Source organism: Choloepus didactylus, chromosome 2 (assembly GCF_015220235.1).
Source record: "Choloepus didactylus isolate mChoDid1 chromosome 2, mChoDid1.pri, whole genome shotgun sequence".
Taxonomy (NCBI): domain Eukaryota; kingdom Metazoa; phylum Chordata; class Mammalia; order Pilosa; family Megalonychidae; genus Choloepus; species Choloepus didactylus.
In genome coordinates, this window is record NC_051308.1 from 237,099,789 (window position 1) to 237,114,587 (window position 14,799).

At 47.1% G+C, this 14,799-nt stretch overlaps 1 protein-coding gene across 2 annotated transcripts; it reads left to right on the top strand.

Moving 5' to 3' along the window:
- The first annotated feature begins 6,209 nt into the window (after positions 1 to 6,209).
- NPPB (natriuretic peptide B) lies at positions 6,210 to 7,986 on the top strand. Of its 2 annotated transcripts, none has more exons than XM_037818749.1 (3): positions 6,210 to 6,748; positions 6,968 to 7,232; positions 7,791 to 7,986. In XM_037818749.1, exons 1-3 carry the CDS (start codon positions 6,635 to 6,637, stop codon positions 7,805 to 7,807), a joined length of 396 nt encoding a protein of 131 aa, XP_037674677.1. In that variant the 5' UTR covers positions 6,210 to 6,634; the 3' UTR covers positions 7,808 to 7,986. The 2 variants fall into 2 exon arrangements, with proteins under 2 accessions (XP_037674677.1, XP_037674679.1); XM_037818751.1 differs by having other exon boundaries at positions 6,995 to 7,232.
- Positions 7,987 to 14,799: the final 6,813 nt, after the last annotated feature.

The window sequence follows — 14,799 nt, forward strand, 5'->3', positions numbered from 1 at the left end:
GAGAGATTCCAAAAGGAGCCGAGAGGCCACTCTGGTGGGCACTCTTACGCACAATATAGACAACCCTTTTTAGGTTCTAATGAATTGGAATAGCTAGCAGTAAATACCTGAAACTATCAAACTACAACCCAGAACCCATGAATCTTGAAGATGATTGTATAAAAATGTAGCTTATGAGGGGTGACAACGTGATTGGGAAAGCCATATGGACCACACTCCCCTTTGTCCAGTGTATGGATGGATGAGTAGAAAAATGGGGGCAAAAAAAAAAAAAAAAAAAGGCTCCCAGTGTTCTTTTTTACTTTAATTGTTCTTTTTCACTTTAATTTTTATTGTTATTATTTTTGTGTGTGTGGTAATGAAAATGTTCAAAAATTAATTTTGGTGATGAATGTACAACTATATAATGGTACTGTGAACAATTGAATGCACGCTTTGTATGACTGCATGGTATGTGAATATATCTCAATAAAAATGAATTAAGAAAAAAAAGAAGGCAGGTGGAGGGGGCTGGGGGCAGCCAAGGTGGGCAGTGAGTACCTGGGGGTGGCGGGCTGGTGACATTTGGGCAACGCTGCCCTGCGCCCCCACCTCGGAACCTACCTCCACTTACCTGCTGTGGAAAAGACTCCTCCATGAGGGAAAAACACGGCCTGTCCGACCCTCACCTCCCCACATAGGGTTGTCAGATTTGGCAAATAAAAATACAGACCGTCCAGTTAGTTCTGACTTTCAGATAAAGAACAAATACTATGCTCGAGTTAGTAAGGCCCAGTGCTGCCATCTGTGCCCTGGAGCCCGGGTGCTCCTTACCGCATGTGAGCAGGAAGCCAGAACGCAGAGCAGCAGCACAACCTTTTTAGGTTCTAATGAATTGGAATAGCTAGCAATAGTGGACCCCCTTGATGCCTGGGGGTGGGTCCAGGGTCAGACTCTCCCTGTGAGGTCAGCTGCTCACCCCCAAATCGGCCAGTGGGGGTCACAGAACATCGTTTCCTGGGCTTCCCTACATGGTTCTGTTTCCAACACAGTTCAAGCCAGCCCTTTAGTTTGGCAGCCCTGAGCCACCCAAACCGGACTTAGCCTGGCCAGCACAGCACTCTGGAGGCTGGTGGAGGTGAGCAGAATTAAGTCTCCTGGACTAGTAGAATCCAAGAAGGATCAGCATGCCCCATTTCCAGGTTGGCGGCTCTGGGCTCTGTGTCCTTCCTCGGCCTCTCTTCCAGCAGAACGGAAATGGGATTCCTGGACCAGGAAGATCTCTGAGTCACCCGCTTCTGGAGGCAGAGGGACCACTTTCCTTGTGGTGTCTTATGATAGCTGCACAAACTACCCAGCTAGGGGATGGGGTTCCACATGCATGTCCTTAGTCTGGACTGCTTCTCTAGGAACCCTTTCCAGCTTGACCAGGGCTGGGCTGGAGTGGTCTGTCTACCCAGCTAGACTAAAAGCGACTTGAAGGCAGGCTTTGGACCGTCTCATTCCTCCTTCTCTCCCTCCTGTGCCAGGACACAGCACAGTGGTTGGTAGGCTCCAGAGCTTAATCTTGTCCTCCCTCCTGCATCTCTCCCACCTGCTGTTTAGGGTTTGAAGAAAACAGGGCTTCTGCTGTTCTCTCCAGTGCCTACAGCCTTTTGGAAAGTTACTGAACACATTTTCTACTTTCTGACAACAGGGGCATAATGCACATTACAACAAGAGAGGTAAATTAGACAGTGTTTAGAATTTGGTCTACAAAAGCTCTTAAGACTCTGGGCAGGAGGCTGAGATGTCTTTTTCTCAAGAAACATTTCCAAGCCAAAGGCAGGCAATTTCTTTTGGGGGACTAAGTTAGGATTCTTTAGTATGTAAGTGACAGAAATCTAACTTAAATTGGCCTGAGCAAAAATGAGAAGGGGGGTGTTGGATTTATTGGCTCACATAACTGGAAAGTTCATAGTAGAAGGACTTCAGGCATGGCTGGGTCCTGGCAATAGCTATCATCAGGATGTTTGCTGTGGGAACGTATAAGGACAGTCCTTTCTGGAGATGATGACCCTTTTAGAATTCCTTTTTCTTTATGAGGCTACAGCAGTGGGAAAGGGATGGTGGACACTCTGTGATACACAGGCAATCCCACCAGTGCACTCGAACACTTCAGATGTTGCTGGTGAGGCTAGATGTGGAGCATGAAGAGTTAATAGCTATTTTCTTCCAGGCTGCCAAGCCCAGACCTACCTCTGTTTATCATCAGTCTGGAAATTCATTTCAAGGGCAAAGAAGGTCTATATACATCTCTTTCCACCCGGGCTTGTTTCCACAGCAACCCCAACACACACACACACACACACACACACACACACACACACACACACACACACACACCTGTCACAGCTGTAAAGGATCTGAGGTCCCTTTGCAGAGAGTTTCTAGTTTTTGAAGAAAATCTAAGGGTCACAGATGATGGAGGCACTTGACGGGGGGTGGGGGAGAGGATTAGCAGGCAAACTGAACCATAAAATAGGGTAAACTGACTGTAACAGGATTTTTGTATGTTGCATGATCCTAGTTGAATTCCTTCATTCTCTTTAAGGAGAAACTGAGCCCTAGAGTAAAGAAATGACTTACACAAAGCCACACAGTGCATCAGTGGTGGGTAGAGTCTTGAGCTCCAGACTTCTTGGTCAGTGTGCCCCTGCCTCTTCCTTCACCTTTCCCTAGGTATAGGGTGCTCTCCCTCCACCCCCTGTGGCTGCTTAGGACCAGGCTGGAGAGTGGAGTCAAGAGGGGGAGATACAAAGAAGCGTGAGAATTTCCTGGCTGCCCCTTGCAGGTCTATCTCCTCCAGTCAAACTTTTCCTGTCCTGCCTCTTTCCCCTGCTCTGTAAACTCCTCAAAGACAGGGACTGTCTCATCAATTTATGGTTCCCCAGATGACAGCAGAAAGCTGAGGTTATTTACCCATACAGTCTCATTTCACCCTCACAACAACCCTATGCAGTAGACATGAGAAAACAAGAAGAGAGAGATGAAAAAACTTGCCCAAGCTCACATAGGTAGCAGAAGGTTGGGAGGGGATTGAATCCAGGCAGGCTGACTCCAGAGTCTGGGCTCTATGACCCCAGACCCCCAAAGAGTGCTTATTGAATGAGAATAAGGTCTTATTTTTTTCTCAGTGATCAACACCCAGCACCTAGAGTTTGACTCTGATAAGAACCACCACAACAGCTTTTACTGAGGGTTGCTACATGACAGGTGCCATGCTCAGCATTTTCATGTATTATATAAGTTTCCTATTGCAGTTGTGACAAATTACCACAAACTTAGTGGCTGAAGAACAACACAAATTGGGTGGGGGCAGGGAATAGGGATTTAATGCTTAATGGGTGCAGAGTTTCTGTTTGGGATGATGGAAAAGTTTTGATAATGGATGGGGGTGATGGTAGCACATAGTGGTTTAGAGCTGTATGTACTCCCAGAAAAACATGCTCTTCAACTTAATCTATTTCTATGGGTATGACCCCATTGTAAGTAATCTTTTTGGTGAGGTTACTTCAGTTAAGGTGTGGCCCACTTCAATCAGATGAGTCTTAATAATATTACTGGAGTACGTTATAAATGGAATGAAATTCAGGCAGAGAGAAAGCCACAGGGAGCAGCCAGAAGGTGAAATTCAACAGAATCCAGAAGAGAATGGAGATGCCAGGAGAGGCCGCCATGTGACATGAGGAGCCAAGGACCAAGGACAGCTGGCTGCCAGCCCTAGAACATCAGTCTTCAGGAAGAAAGCATCATCTTGATGATACCTTGATTTGCATTTTCTTTTAGCATTAAAATAGTGAGCTAATAAATTCCCCATTGTTTTAGCCAACCAATTACATGGTATTTGCTTGAACAGCCAAGGAAACTAAAACATAGCACAACATTGTGAACGTAATTAACACCACTAAATTGGGTACCTGAAAGTGTTAAAATGGGAAGTTTTATGTTGTGTATAAGTTACCACAATAAATACTAAAATTAAACATAGAACTGCACAACATAAGGAGTGAGCCCTTAGCGTAAAATAATATTGGTTCATCAGTTGTAACAAAGGTGCCACACTAATGCAAAATGTTAATAATAGGGAAAACTCAGTAGGGGGCAACATGGGAACTCTGAACTTTTTGCATGATTTTTCTGTAAACCTACAATGGATTTAAAAAATAAAAATAAAAATAATTAGCAATCCCTCTCCTCACAAATTTATTATCTAACAGTTCTGGAGCTCAGAAATCCAAAGTCATTTTCCCTGGGCTAGAGCCAAGGTCACTGGGTTAGAGTCAAGGGCTGCATTCCTCTGGAGGCTCTGAGGGAGAATCCTTTTCCTTGCCTTTTCCACTTTCTAGAGGCTGCCTGTATTCCCTGTCTCATGGTCCCTTCCTTCTCTTCAAAGTCAGCAATAGAGCATCTTCTCTCCTCTCTGACCTTTGCTTCTGTCCTTACATTTTCTCTCTCTGACCCTGATCCTCCTGTCTCCTCCTTATGAGGATCCTTGTGGTTACATTGGGCGGTTACCAACTCCCAACATATACTCCTAATTATTTGGCTCTTTCCACACTGCCATGAGCTTTCCTGGGCATCACATCCTAATTTATAGTCCTTGCAAGGATGGAGAGCACCTTTATGTCCTTTTTGCCGAAGAAGAAAGCTAGGTTCAGGTTAGATGCAGAGTAAGTTCTTGATAGCTGCTGGTTGATGGACTCTGCATTGTTCCCAGCCTTTCACCTCATGAAGCCCAGCGCAAGAGACTTCTTCACTCTTGACAGCCCCCAACCCTCTCACTCAGCTCTGCACTTGGCTGGATTTTGTTGCCTTCATCCATTCCCATTTAACCTTTACCTATTCTGCCTGTGGTGTGCATGTGCATGCATACACGCACTACATACACACATTACACACACACACACACACACACGCACACACTGCCCCAGCCCCCAGAACCTTCCCAGGACTCCATCTTTACACAGTTCTTACCCCTCCCCCATCTTCATCAGCAAAATGCTCATCTTAGCCACACTTTTCATTCTTCCCCTTGCACACTCAGCCACCAGACTTACCCAACCCTGTACCTTCATAGGTGACAATGAATTAATCAAATTTTTCTTTTAGTAGAAACACCTTGAAATCATCCCAGCAGTGACTAAGGGCTTCAGAGCTGAAATCAGACTGCCTGGGTTGGAGTCCAGGCTTTACTACTTGTCAACCGAGTGACCTTAAGAAAGTTGATTAATTCCTTTGAGCTCAGTTCCCTCACCTGAAAAATGAGAAGCCATAAGAATATTTCTCTCACTCAATAACTGGCAGTTGCCATTTTTTAAGGCAAGAGTTGCTGGATTAGGGGAGTAGGAGGAGTGGTTTCATCTCCTTTCCTGGGCAAACAACTTCCCCACCTTGCTGATTGTTAACACAAGTTCTCTAGAAGGGGTATTGACCTGCATTGTGCTCACTTTAAGGGGAATTTGAGCTGCTGTGTTTCTCTTTGGAGCCTCATTTCTAACCATATACAGGTGACCCAGATTATTTGCTAATGGAAATTAAATCATGGGTGATCAGATGAATGAAACATTGTGAGGAGGTGTACTCCCCACTCCTTTAATGTCCTACCAAATAGATAACCGTATTTCCAGCCATCTCTTCTTTTTCCGCCATGTGTCCGGCTTGGTGGGGGAGAGGTGTTGGCAACTGGAGATGTGATAGAAGACATTCCTGGATGACTTCATCTCTGGGGCCTTGCCTCTCAAAATTCCAGCCAAATCAGCTCTACCCTTTATAGGATGGAAGAAGGATCAGCATTCCAGAAGTTCCTTGTCCTAGGCAGGCGTCTGATCAGGTGACATTGGAGGGTCAGCCTCCCAGTGCTGTAAGGCTCACGGGGGCATAGGAGTGAGAGGGCGGGGAGGGGTCTCAGAGGTCTCTTGACCCCTACCCCCCACAGGTCTTTCCGGCCGGGGAAACCCTGTTGAGGACTGAAAGTTTTCTTGCCTAAAGCGCGCCCGAGGAGATCAGCACCATGGACAGCGGCCAGGGCGCAAGGGAAACCGGCAGCGTGGCTGGGTGCAAGAAAGTCTGAGTTACAGGCGAGAAAGATAACTCGGGTGGAGAGGAAGTTGCGCTGGTGATGGCGGGGTGTTGTCTGGGGCTGCTCCAGCTCTGAGTCACCCTGTGCACCCCGCGCTTGCGTCGGCAAACCGGATGATCGGGTTCTCCCTACCCTTTCCAGAAATCACTGGGGGTGGGGAAGAAAAGAGAAGGCGCCAGGCTAAGCCCCCGAATTTTTTCAGGAAAGGAGGAAGTGGGAGACGAGGGACCCGTTGGTGTCCCCCGCGCAGTTCCGCCCTGGGCACGGCCCTTTTCTACACAAGGCCTGTTCTCCCCAGCCTCCACCCCTAGGGAGTACTCGTCGCAGGCCCTGAGCTCAGCAGGCCGGAATGCAGCGATAAATCAGACATAACCCCGGAGAGCAGGGCCGGCCCGGGCCGTCAGCCCGCGCATAAAAGCAGCGGTTGCCCGAGACGCCAGAAAGTGCCCGCGGGCGGCGAGGAGGTGGGACGTGAAGGCAGACGCAGCGGCGACAGCAATCTCCGCCCGCTCCGCCGGCGACGTGAACCCCCAGATGGCGCTGTCCAGGACGCTCCTGCTCCTCCTGTTCTTGCACCTGTCGCCGCTCGCGGGTCGTTCCCACCCGCTGGGCGGCCCAGGCGCGGCCTCAGAAGTGCCACAGACACAGGTGAGCGCTGCGGAACTGTGCAGACGCGGCAGCAAATAACAGGTCCGAACCTCCGGTCCCAAGGAGGTTCCCTTCCCGTGGCAATTAGTGATAAGGGAGTCAAGAAGTGGCGGGAATGGGTACCAGAACCCCATACCCCAGGCGATGAGTTCACTTGGACGCCATTGAGTGCGGGTGGGCCAGGGGGCGGGTTCCTGAGGCTCGGGCTCTCCCACCCAGTCACAGGAGCTGCTGGACGGTCTGCAGGACCCGGTCTCGGAGCTGGAGGCAGAGCAGGTGGCCCTGGAACCTCACCAGCAGGACCGCGGCCCGGCAGAAGCCCGGGAGGCCCGGGAGGCAGACCACGCAGGCGTCCACCCACCACCCCAAGACGCTGCCTTCCAGACCCCAAGCGAGCAAGACAAGTCCAAGAAGACGCGTTCCTCAAGCTGCTTTGGGCGGAGGCTGAGCACAATAAACGTCCGGAGCGACCTGGGCTGCAATGGTGAGCCCCGCCCCCAACCCCATTCCAATGCCTTCCACCTTTAGAGTCCCTTTTTAGAGTTTGTATCTCTAAGGAACACGTTCTTTGAGAAAAGAACACTAGGCATCACTCCCTTTTACTAAGAGGTGCTCTTTCTGGAAATATTAACTGTAGGCACCATCCATTGCCATGTCCATGAGCCCTACTCATCTTCTCACCACTCCCACCTCCCCCATCAAAAGAGGCAGAATCGCCCTAGGGTGGAGTCCATTCACTGACTGGCAGCCTCTCCCTGGAACAGAAGGGATCCAAGACATCCTTCCTCCTGGCATGCCCTAAACTGTGTATAGCTGCCAAGGCAGAGGGCAGGACCACCAGGGCAGCTATTACCCCTAGTTTATAGAAAAGAAATTGATGCCCAGAGAGATCAACTGTTCTAAAGGCATCAAATCTCAGGATCAGCTGGGGATTGGGGGGTATGGGGGAGCAAGGGGCGGAACATAGTGAGGGAAAGCTCAGAGGCTGCCTCCCTCAGCTTTCCATCCTAATGCTATAACCTCCTCTCTCTTCCCCCCACAGTGATGAAGAAGAATTAAAAGGAAGTTCTGGCCACAGCACCTGCATCTGATTCCCCCAGGGGATCCTTCAACCCCAGGATCCCCATTGAAGTGACTCCTATTTATTTTTATTTACTTATTTACTCACGTGGCTGTTTTGTATACAATGGTTTCTTACCTTTGGGCACAAAGTGAAATAAAGTCAATGTTATCACTTTTTTCTTTTGAAATTGATTTGTATCTGTGCATAAAAAATAATCCATCACTACTGAAAAACAAGTCAAAACAAAAATCCTGTGGTTTCTGGAAGGGTCTGAAGGGTGTTTTAATTGGTGGGGTGGGAACAAGGGCCTGGAGAGCTGGTCCGGTGAAGCATGAGGATTTCTTTTCTTTAAAGGTTGTTCATGCTCTGAAATGTCTATAAACATCTCAAAAACACAAGACACTTTAAAAGCAAGGCAGTGTCTTCCTGGGAGAGGGTTGAGCACTAAGGTGTTCATGTGATATGAGAGCATGTGTCACAATGTCCCATTTGTCCCCCTCTGCCAGGAATTGCACCTTAGCAGCACTCTGTGGGGACTATTGTTTCCAGGCAGTCTCAGCTAACATTTCAGAGATTTGGGACTGTGTACGTGTGTGTATGTGTCACACATCGGGTTCCTTTGCTTTCCTGAATGGAATTGAGTTCTCCATCCTGCTCCAAGCCTCAGCTTTGAGCCTTCGATTCCTGATGTCATCCTGGAAAGGAGGCTTCAAAATCTTTCAAGTGCGTTTTCATTTCTCAAGGCCACAAGGATAGAGGTGCCTGACAAGAGGTCCAGGTTTACGCAGTGCCCTTCCCCTGGGGTTTGCATCATTGCTTCCTCTCTTTTACAGAGAGAGAAGCCTCTCATTCTAAGGTAGAAAAGGGGACAGCCACCAGCATCCTACTGGGTTGCCTTAATCAGCAGGGAGTCCTGAAGGGGTCACTGGCCCTCTCCTCTGTGATCCCCCTTCCTATGCAGCTGATGTTCCAGGCACCCCAGACCATGCTGCCAAATCCTCCCACGCTTCCAGGCTCCTGAGCCTTAGCTCATGCTGTTCCCTTTGTCCAGAAAGCCTTTTGTGAACCTAGTTCAGCAGAGAGGGAAAGCACCAGAAGGTCAGCACTATTATTACCCCCATTTTCAGGATGAGAAAACCGAGTCTTGAAAAAAATAAAGCCCTCTGCCCTAAATCAGGCAGCCACTAAATGTCAGCACTGAGATTTGAACAGGGATCCAAGTGAAAGGGGGGAAAGAGCACAGGCTCTTTCCCCCCATTCCTCCCCTTACCTTGAGCTGCACTCCCACCCCGTTTCCGGTTTGCTCACTTGAAGTTTTTTGATTGACAAGGAGCTGGGAGTGTTGGTTCTTTGTGCTATTTCTCATTTTAACCCAGTGTACATCAGATGTTATGGATATTTAATGAGGACAAATTATGATTTAAAGAATGAGCTTTAGGAGCAGCCTATTTTTCCAGAAAACTGTGAACTGTGTTTGCTTAACGTTTCTGGCCCGGGAGGGCAATGAGTAATTTGAATAGTTAACATTTATAAAGGATTTGTTATGTACCAGTCACAGTTCCAAGTGCTTTACTTGTTTTTTTTAAATATAGTTTTATTGAGATATATTCACATACTCTAAAATCATCCACAGTGTGCAATCAATTACTCACAGTACCATCATATAGTTGTGAATTCATCAACAGAATCAATCTTTGAACATTTCCCCCACTCCAAAAAAATAAAAAATAAAAATGAAAGTAAAAAAGAATACCTAAAACATTCCATCCCTCCCCATCCCACCCTATTTTTCATTCAGTTTTTGTCTCCATTTTTCTACTCATCTGTCCATACACTGGATAAAGGGAGTGTGAGCCACAACATTTTCACAATCACAAGATCACACCATGTAAGCTATGTAGTTATGCAATCACCTTCAAGAATCAAGGCTACTGGGTTGCAGTTTGACAGTTTCAGGTATTTCCTTCTAGCTATTCCAATACACTAAAAACTAAAGCGGGATATCTATATAGCACATAAGAATGCCCTCCAGAGTGACCTCTTAACTCCATTTGAAATCGTTCAGCCACTGAAACTTTCTTTTGTTTCATTTCACTTTCTCCTTTTTGTCAAGAAGATTTTCTCAATCCCACAATGCCAGGTCGAGGCGCATCCCCAGGAGTCATGTCCCATGTAGAGGGGAGGGCAGTGAGTTCACCTGCCATGTGGACTTAGAGAGAGAGAGAGGCCACATCTGAGCAACAAAGAGGTTCTCTGGGGGAAACTATTTGGCACAATTATAAGTAGGCTTAGCTTCTCTTTTGCAGTAACAAGCTTCATAAGGGCAGGCCCCAAAATTGGATGAGGGCTCATTCTACCAAATTGTCTGTCCTCAAAGTTTGTGAGAATATCAGCAATAATCCAGGTGGGGAAGTCCAACATCTCCGCATTTTTCCCCAGTTCCTTGGGGGGGGGGGGCGCTGCAAATATATTTTTATTTTCTGCTGAAATTACTTTAGGATGTATCAGGATTTTGCACTAACCTGTACAAAAATACCAGATCTGACTTCCTATTCAAAGTTCCATGTAAGTATGGTGTTGAATAAACTGACCGTACAAGTTAAATTATTTAGTGTGCTGCAGAAAATATAGATCCTGTACCAAATAAACATCTCTTCCTTTGGTCTCACACAGAAGTTGAAATTTTAAAACACAGTTAGTATCGTCCTTTACTGTTTGACTCGATTTGCCTTATTCCTAACCAGATCCTCTTCATTCGTAACTCTGATTGAAGTCTGAACTATTCCTCAACTTTTTTTTAACAGTTGCTGCATGAAGCAATACTGACATTCATAGCCACCGAACTCTAGCTCTGAGTTTCAGGTGTCACACAGATACCCAGAATTCCAGAGACCAACCAGTTATACACAAAGAGCTCAGCATCTCAAAATTTGGAGGTAACCATTACAACTCAGGAATAGATGTGACTGCTGTAAGAGCTTACAATCTAGGGGCCGTTACAATAAGCATTCCCTGACAAACTGTTCTCTAAGATTCAATTCTTAGAATTTAAACATTGTAGTTAGTCGATATTAATGAAGCATTATAATGTTTATCTTTTCATTTCTGGTGTACTTCACTGAAACTGCTGTCCTCAAGATCCATTCACCTAGCTGTGTGTCTCATAGCTTCATTCCTTCTTGCAGATACTCAATATTCCATTGTATACATACACCACAGTTCACCATTCTGTTCATCAGACATTGTACCCTTAGGCCACCTCCATCCATTGCAAATCATGAATACTGCTGCCATGAACACCAGTGTGCCAATGTCTAATCGTGTCCCTGCTCTCAGATCTTCCAAGTATATACCATATAATGAGGTTGCCTGACCTCATGACACCCACATACTTAGCTTCTTGTGGAACCACCACACTGTCCTCCAGATAGGCTACACCATTCTACTTCCCCACCAACAGTAAATTGGTACATCCCTCTCTCCATGTTTTCTCCAGCACTTGTATCCCTGTTCATATTTTTCCCTGCAATTTTATAGAGATGTATTCATATACCATACTATCATCCATAGAGTACAATCAATTGTTCAGTGTCATCATGTAGTTGTGCATTCATCACCACAATCAGCACTTGAACATAATCATTACTCCAAAATTTTTTAAAGAATAATAAAAAAGATTTTTTAAAAAATTAAAATACCATACAAAACGATATAATAATAAGCTCAGACAACACTACCACTACCAAGAATCCCAAACCCCTCCCTTATATTGCTCTCTCATAGACATTTAGCTTGGTATATTGTCTTTGTTACATTTGATGGAAGCGTATTACAATGTTACTGTTAACCATAGACTTCAGTTTGCTTTGATTATATTTTTTCCCCAATACCATCTCTTTTTCAATACCTTGCAAGGTTGGCGTTCATTTGTCTCCCACATGTGGAAACATTTTTATATTTGTACATTTAGTCACAAGCCTTGACCACTCTAGTTTCACTAAGTTTACAGCTCAGTCTTGATCACCTATCTTTCCTTCTGGTGTCATACATGTCCCTAGCCCTCCTCTTTCAGCTTTACTCGCAGACATCTTTGTTCTGCTTTACTTGTAAAGCAAGAACTCACAACAACTCTAGGAAGTAAGAACTTTTTTCACTCCCCATTTTACAGACGGGGAAACTGAGGCACAGAGTGGTTACATAATTTGTTCAGGGTCCCACAGTTACTAAGTGGCAGAGCCAGGATTGAAGCCCAGGTAGCCTGGCCCCAGCACCCCAGCTCCCCACGGCTTACCACCCAGCCTCCCCAGGTCCCTGAGTTGAGTTACCTGCTGGAATGGACCACCCCTTCCTAATGCCCTCCTAGTGGCATCACTCTCTTCAACATTTGGAGCCACCGCCTGCTGGCAGCCTTTCCCTTCCTCTTAGGTAGACCCCTTCCAGAACAGCTAAGTTCAGGCAGCATTTCAGAATTCTTGCAGGCTGAGGCCCAGAGCATCCATAAATAGGGCCCCAATGGTGACACCATGCATTTGAAACATCTTATTACTTGGGCGTTTTTCCCAAGCAAAGTCCCAAGAAATAGGACCCCACAGTGATCAGTGAAGGAATCAGCTGTGATTGCTGGAGGTTTGCGAGGGGGTGCCCTGATGTACCCAACAGGGTTGGGTTAATCAAATTAATCTCCCCATGTGTTTGGCGTTTGCACTGCCTATTAGACCCTTTAAAAGCAGCCCTGCCTGACCTGTGACCCTGGCCCCTTCAAAAACGCCCCTGGGTAACCGTAGGCATTGCCTCAACCTCCCTAAACTTCCTATTACCTATCTTGTCCCCCAAAGAATTTATCTCCATGGGTCCTTGTCACTTGAATCTCCCCAGAAAGATCTGCTGGTGAAAACAGACCTGAGGAGGGTCTTCTCTAACCCACAGCTTCAGGGCTGGGAGGGATTTGGGAGGGGCTGAACTGGCTTTGGGGAAGTTAGGACAGCAATGGGCCTGAAAGTTTCATCTCATATCACCAATTCTGTATCTGTGATTTTCTCAAGGAATTCTGAGCCCCTCTCCATCCCTCCTGTGGCAGATTTGACCATTCTGAGAATGATTTGTGGCAAGGGAAACAAAACAAAACAAAATGCACGTCTCTTCTTCCCACAGAGCCAGGTCTAGACAAAATCATGAATTTGGCCATTTGTCTTCATGCTGTAGTGATCAGCCTTCTATCCCTCTCTCACTAGGACTTTTCAGCCACTGCCTTAGCTTCAATAAGCAGTTCTATTACAGAAAGTGACCCATTTCTCCCATCAGGGTCAGGAGGCAGACCCATGCAGCTTTCTGGATATCCTGGAACATTTTTTAAAGCAAATTCCGCATCTGCCCTGGGAAACTGGCTCCTGCTCTAAAGCCCCTAGCTCTCCTTTCTCCGACACTGTGAATGCTGGGCTGAAGTTCTTTGCCTCACTGTTCAGTGCACACTGACCCTGTTTCCATCTGCAGTATCTGCACTTTTCTGCCCATGGTCTTTCCTTGGCAGCTGGAACCCCCTTAGCTCCCCTTAGGGCAAGCAGGACGGGCTGGGGAATTGACATTGACCAGGATACTCATCCAAGTTGTTTAAAAACCCTGCCTGTTTTATACCAGTTCCTAGAGTTCTGGAGCAGGGCTGGGAGAAGGTCAAGCTCTGATTGCCCACAGAGGGAACTGACTTCCTTCTTTGCCTGTGTCACTTCCCTACTCTCCTGGTGATGTTTCCTGGGATTGTCTCCAAAATAAACTCTTTATATTTGAATTCTTGTCTCAAATTCAGAAGAATCCAAACTCAGACACTCCCAAATGATTAAACCTTCTTCCAGTGCCCACCCATGATGACTCCAGCTCTTGAAATCTTCCTTGACTCCTGTCTGTGGCTGGACCCACCCACGCAGTCACCATGCTCACCCCCTCCTTCCTTCCAGCATCTCCTGCACATGATCTTTCCCTCCCATTCCTGGTCTGGACCCTCATCATTCATGCCGATATTAGTACACCAGCTTCTTAACTGGCCTCTCCACTCCAGGCTCCCCTGATCCAGTCCTTTCTGCATCAGGGGAAAGAACAGAACCCATGGGGTGCCCAGGGAGGGCAAGGTGCAGTGGTGAGCTCTTGGGTATATGCCTGAGTAGAGGGAGGGTGGGAGAGGCACTGAAGGCAAATCCGTTGATTCAGTCATTCAGGAAATATTTTCTAAAGTATGTGCCAGGCTCTGTGCTAGATGTCAGGATACAGTGTTGCCCTGCAGCTGACTCAGGCACTGCCTCATGTCTGCTTTGCCAGCCTGCACTTCTGCCTTCCCAGCAAATGCAGCCTTAGCAATGACTGACATGGTTCTGGTGGCCGTTCCCCAACCCCACTCTCACCCTCGCCAACCTCCATACACCAACCCCCCCAAATGCCCATGAGCAGCATCAACTGGCAAGGAGAGATTGGCTTACCAGTTCAGTTCATGGCTAGACTGGACCCGAGGAGCCCACCTATCCCAGCTGCCGCCTGGAGGAACTGGATAGCACAGCAGGGGAGTTAACAGGTGTGGCAGGGGAATGGGCTTTGACCAGTGAGAGAGAAGGGATGGGAAGGAGCCTGCAGATAAGATGCTCATCCTTCCTGCCCCCATGTACTGCTCCCAGGTGCTGTGTTCCATGAAGCTCTCTAGAGATGTCCGGTATGACCGGCCCATCAACTGCTGAGATGCTTTTGAAAAGCTGTGGCCGGTTTGGTAACATATCACCTTATCTTTGCTCTCCCTCCTTCCCTGCCTGTGGTGGGCAGCCTCCAAGATGGCTCCCAATGACCCCCGGCTCCTGGTGTTCACGCCCATGTGTGATCCAAACCTAATGACACTTCTAGTGAACAGAGGAGGGAAAAAGTGATAGGACGCCACTTCTGAGATTAGGTTATTATTCTGGTTTGCTAATGCTGCTGTTATGCAAAATAACAGAAATGGATTGGCTTTCATAAA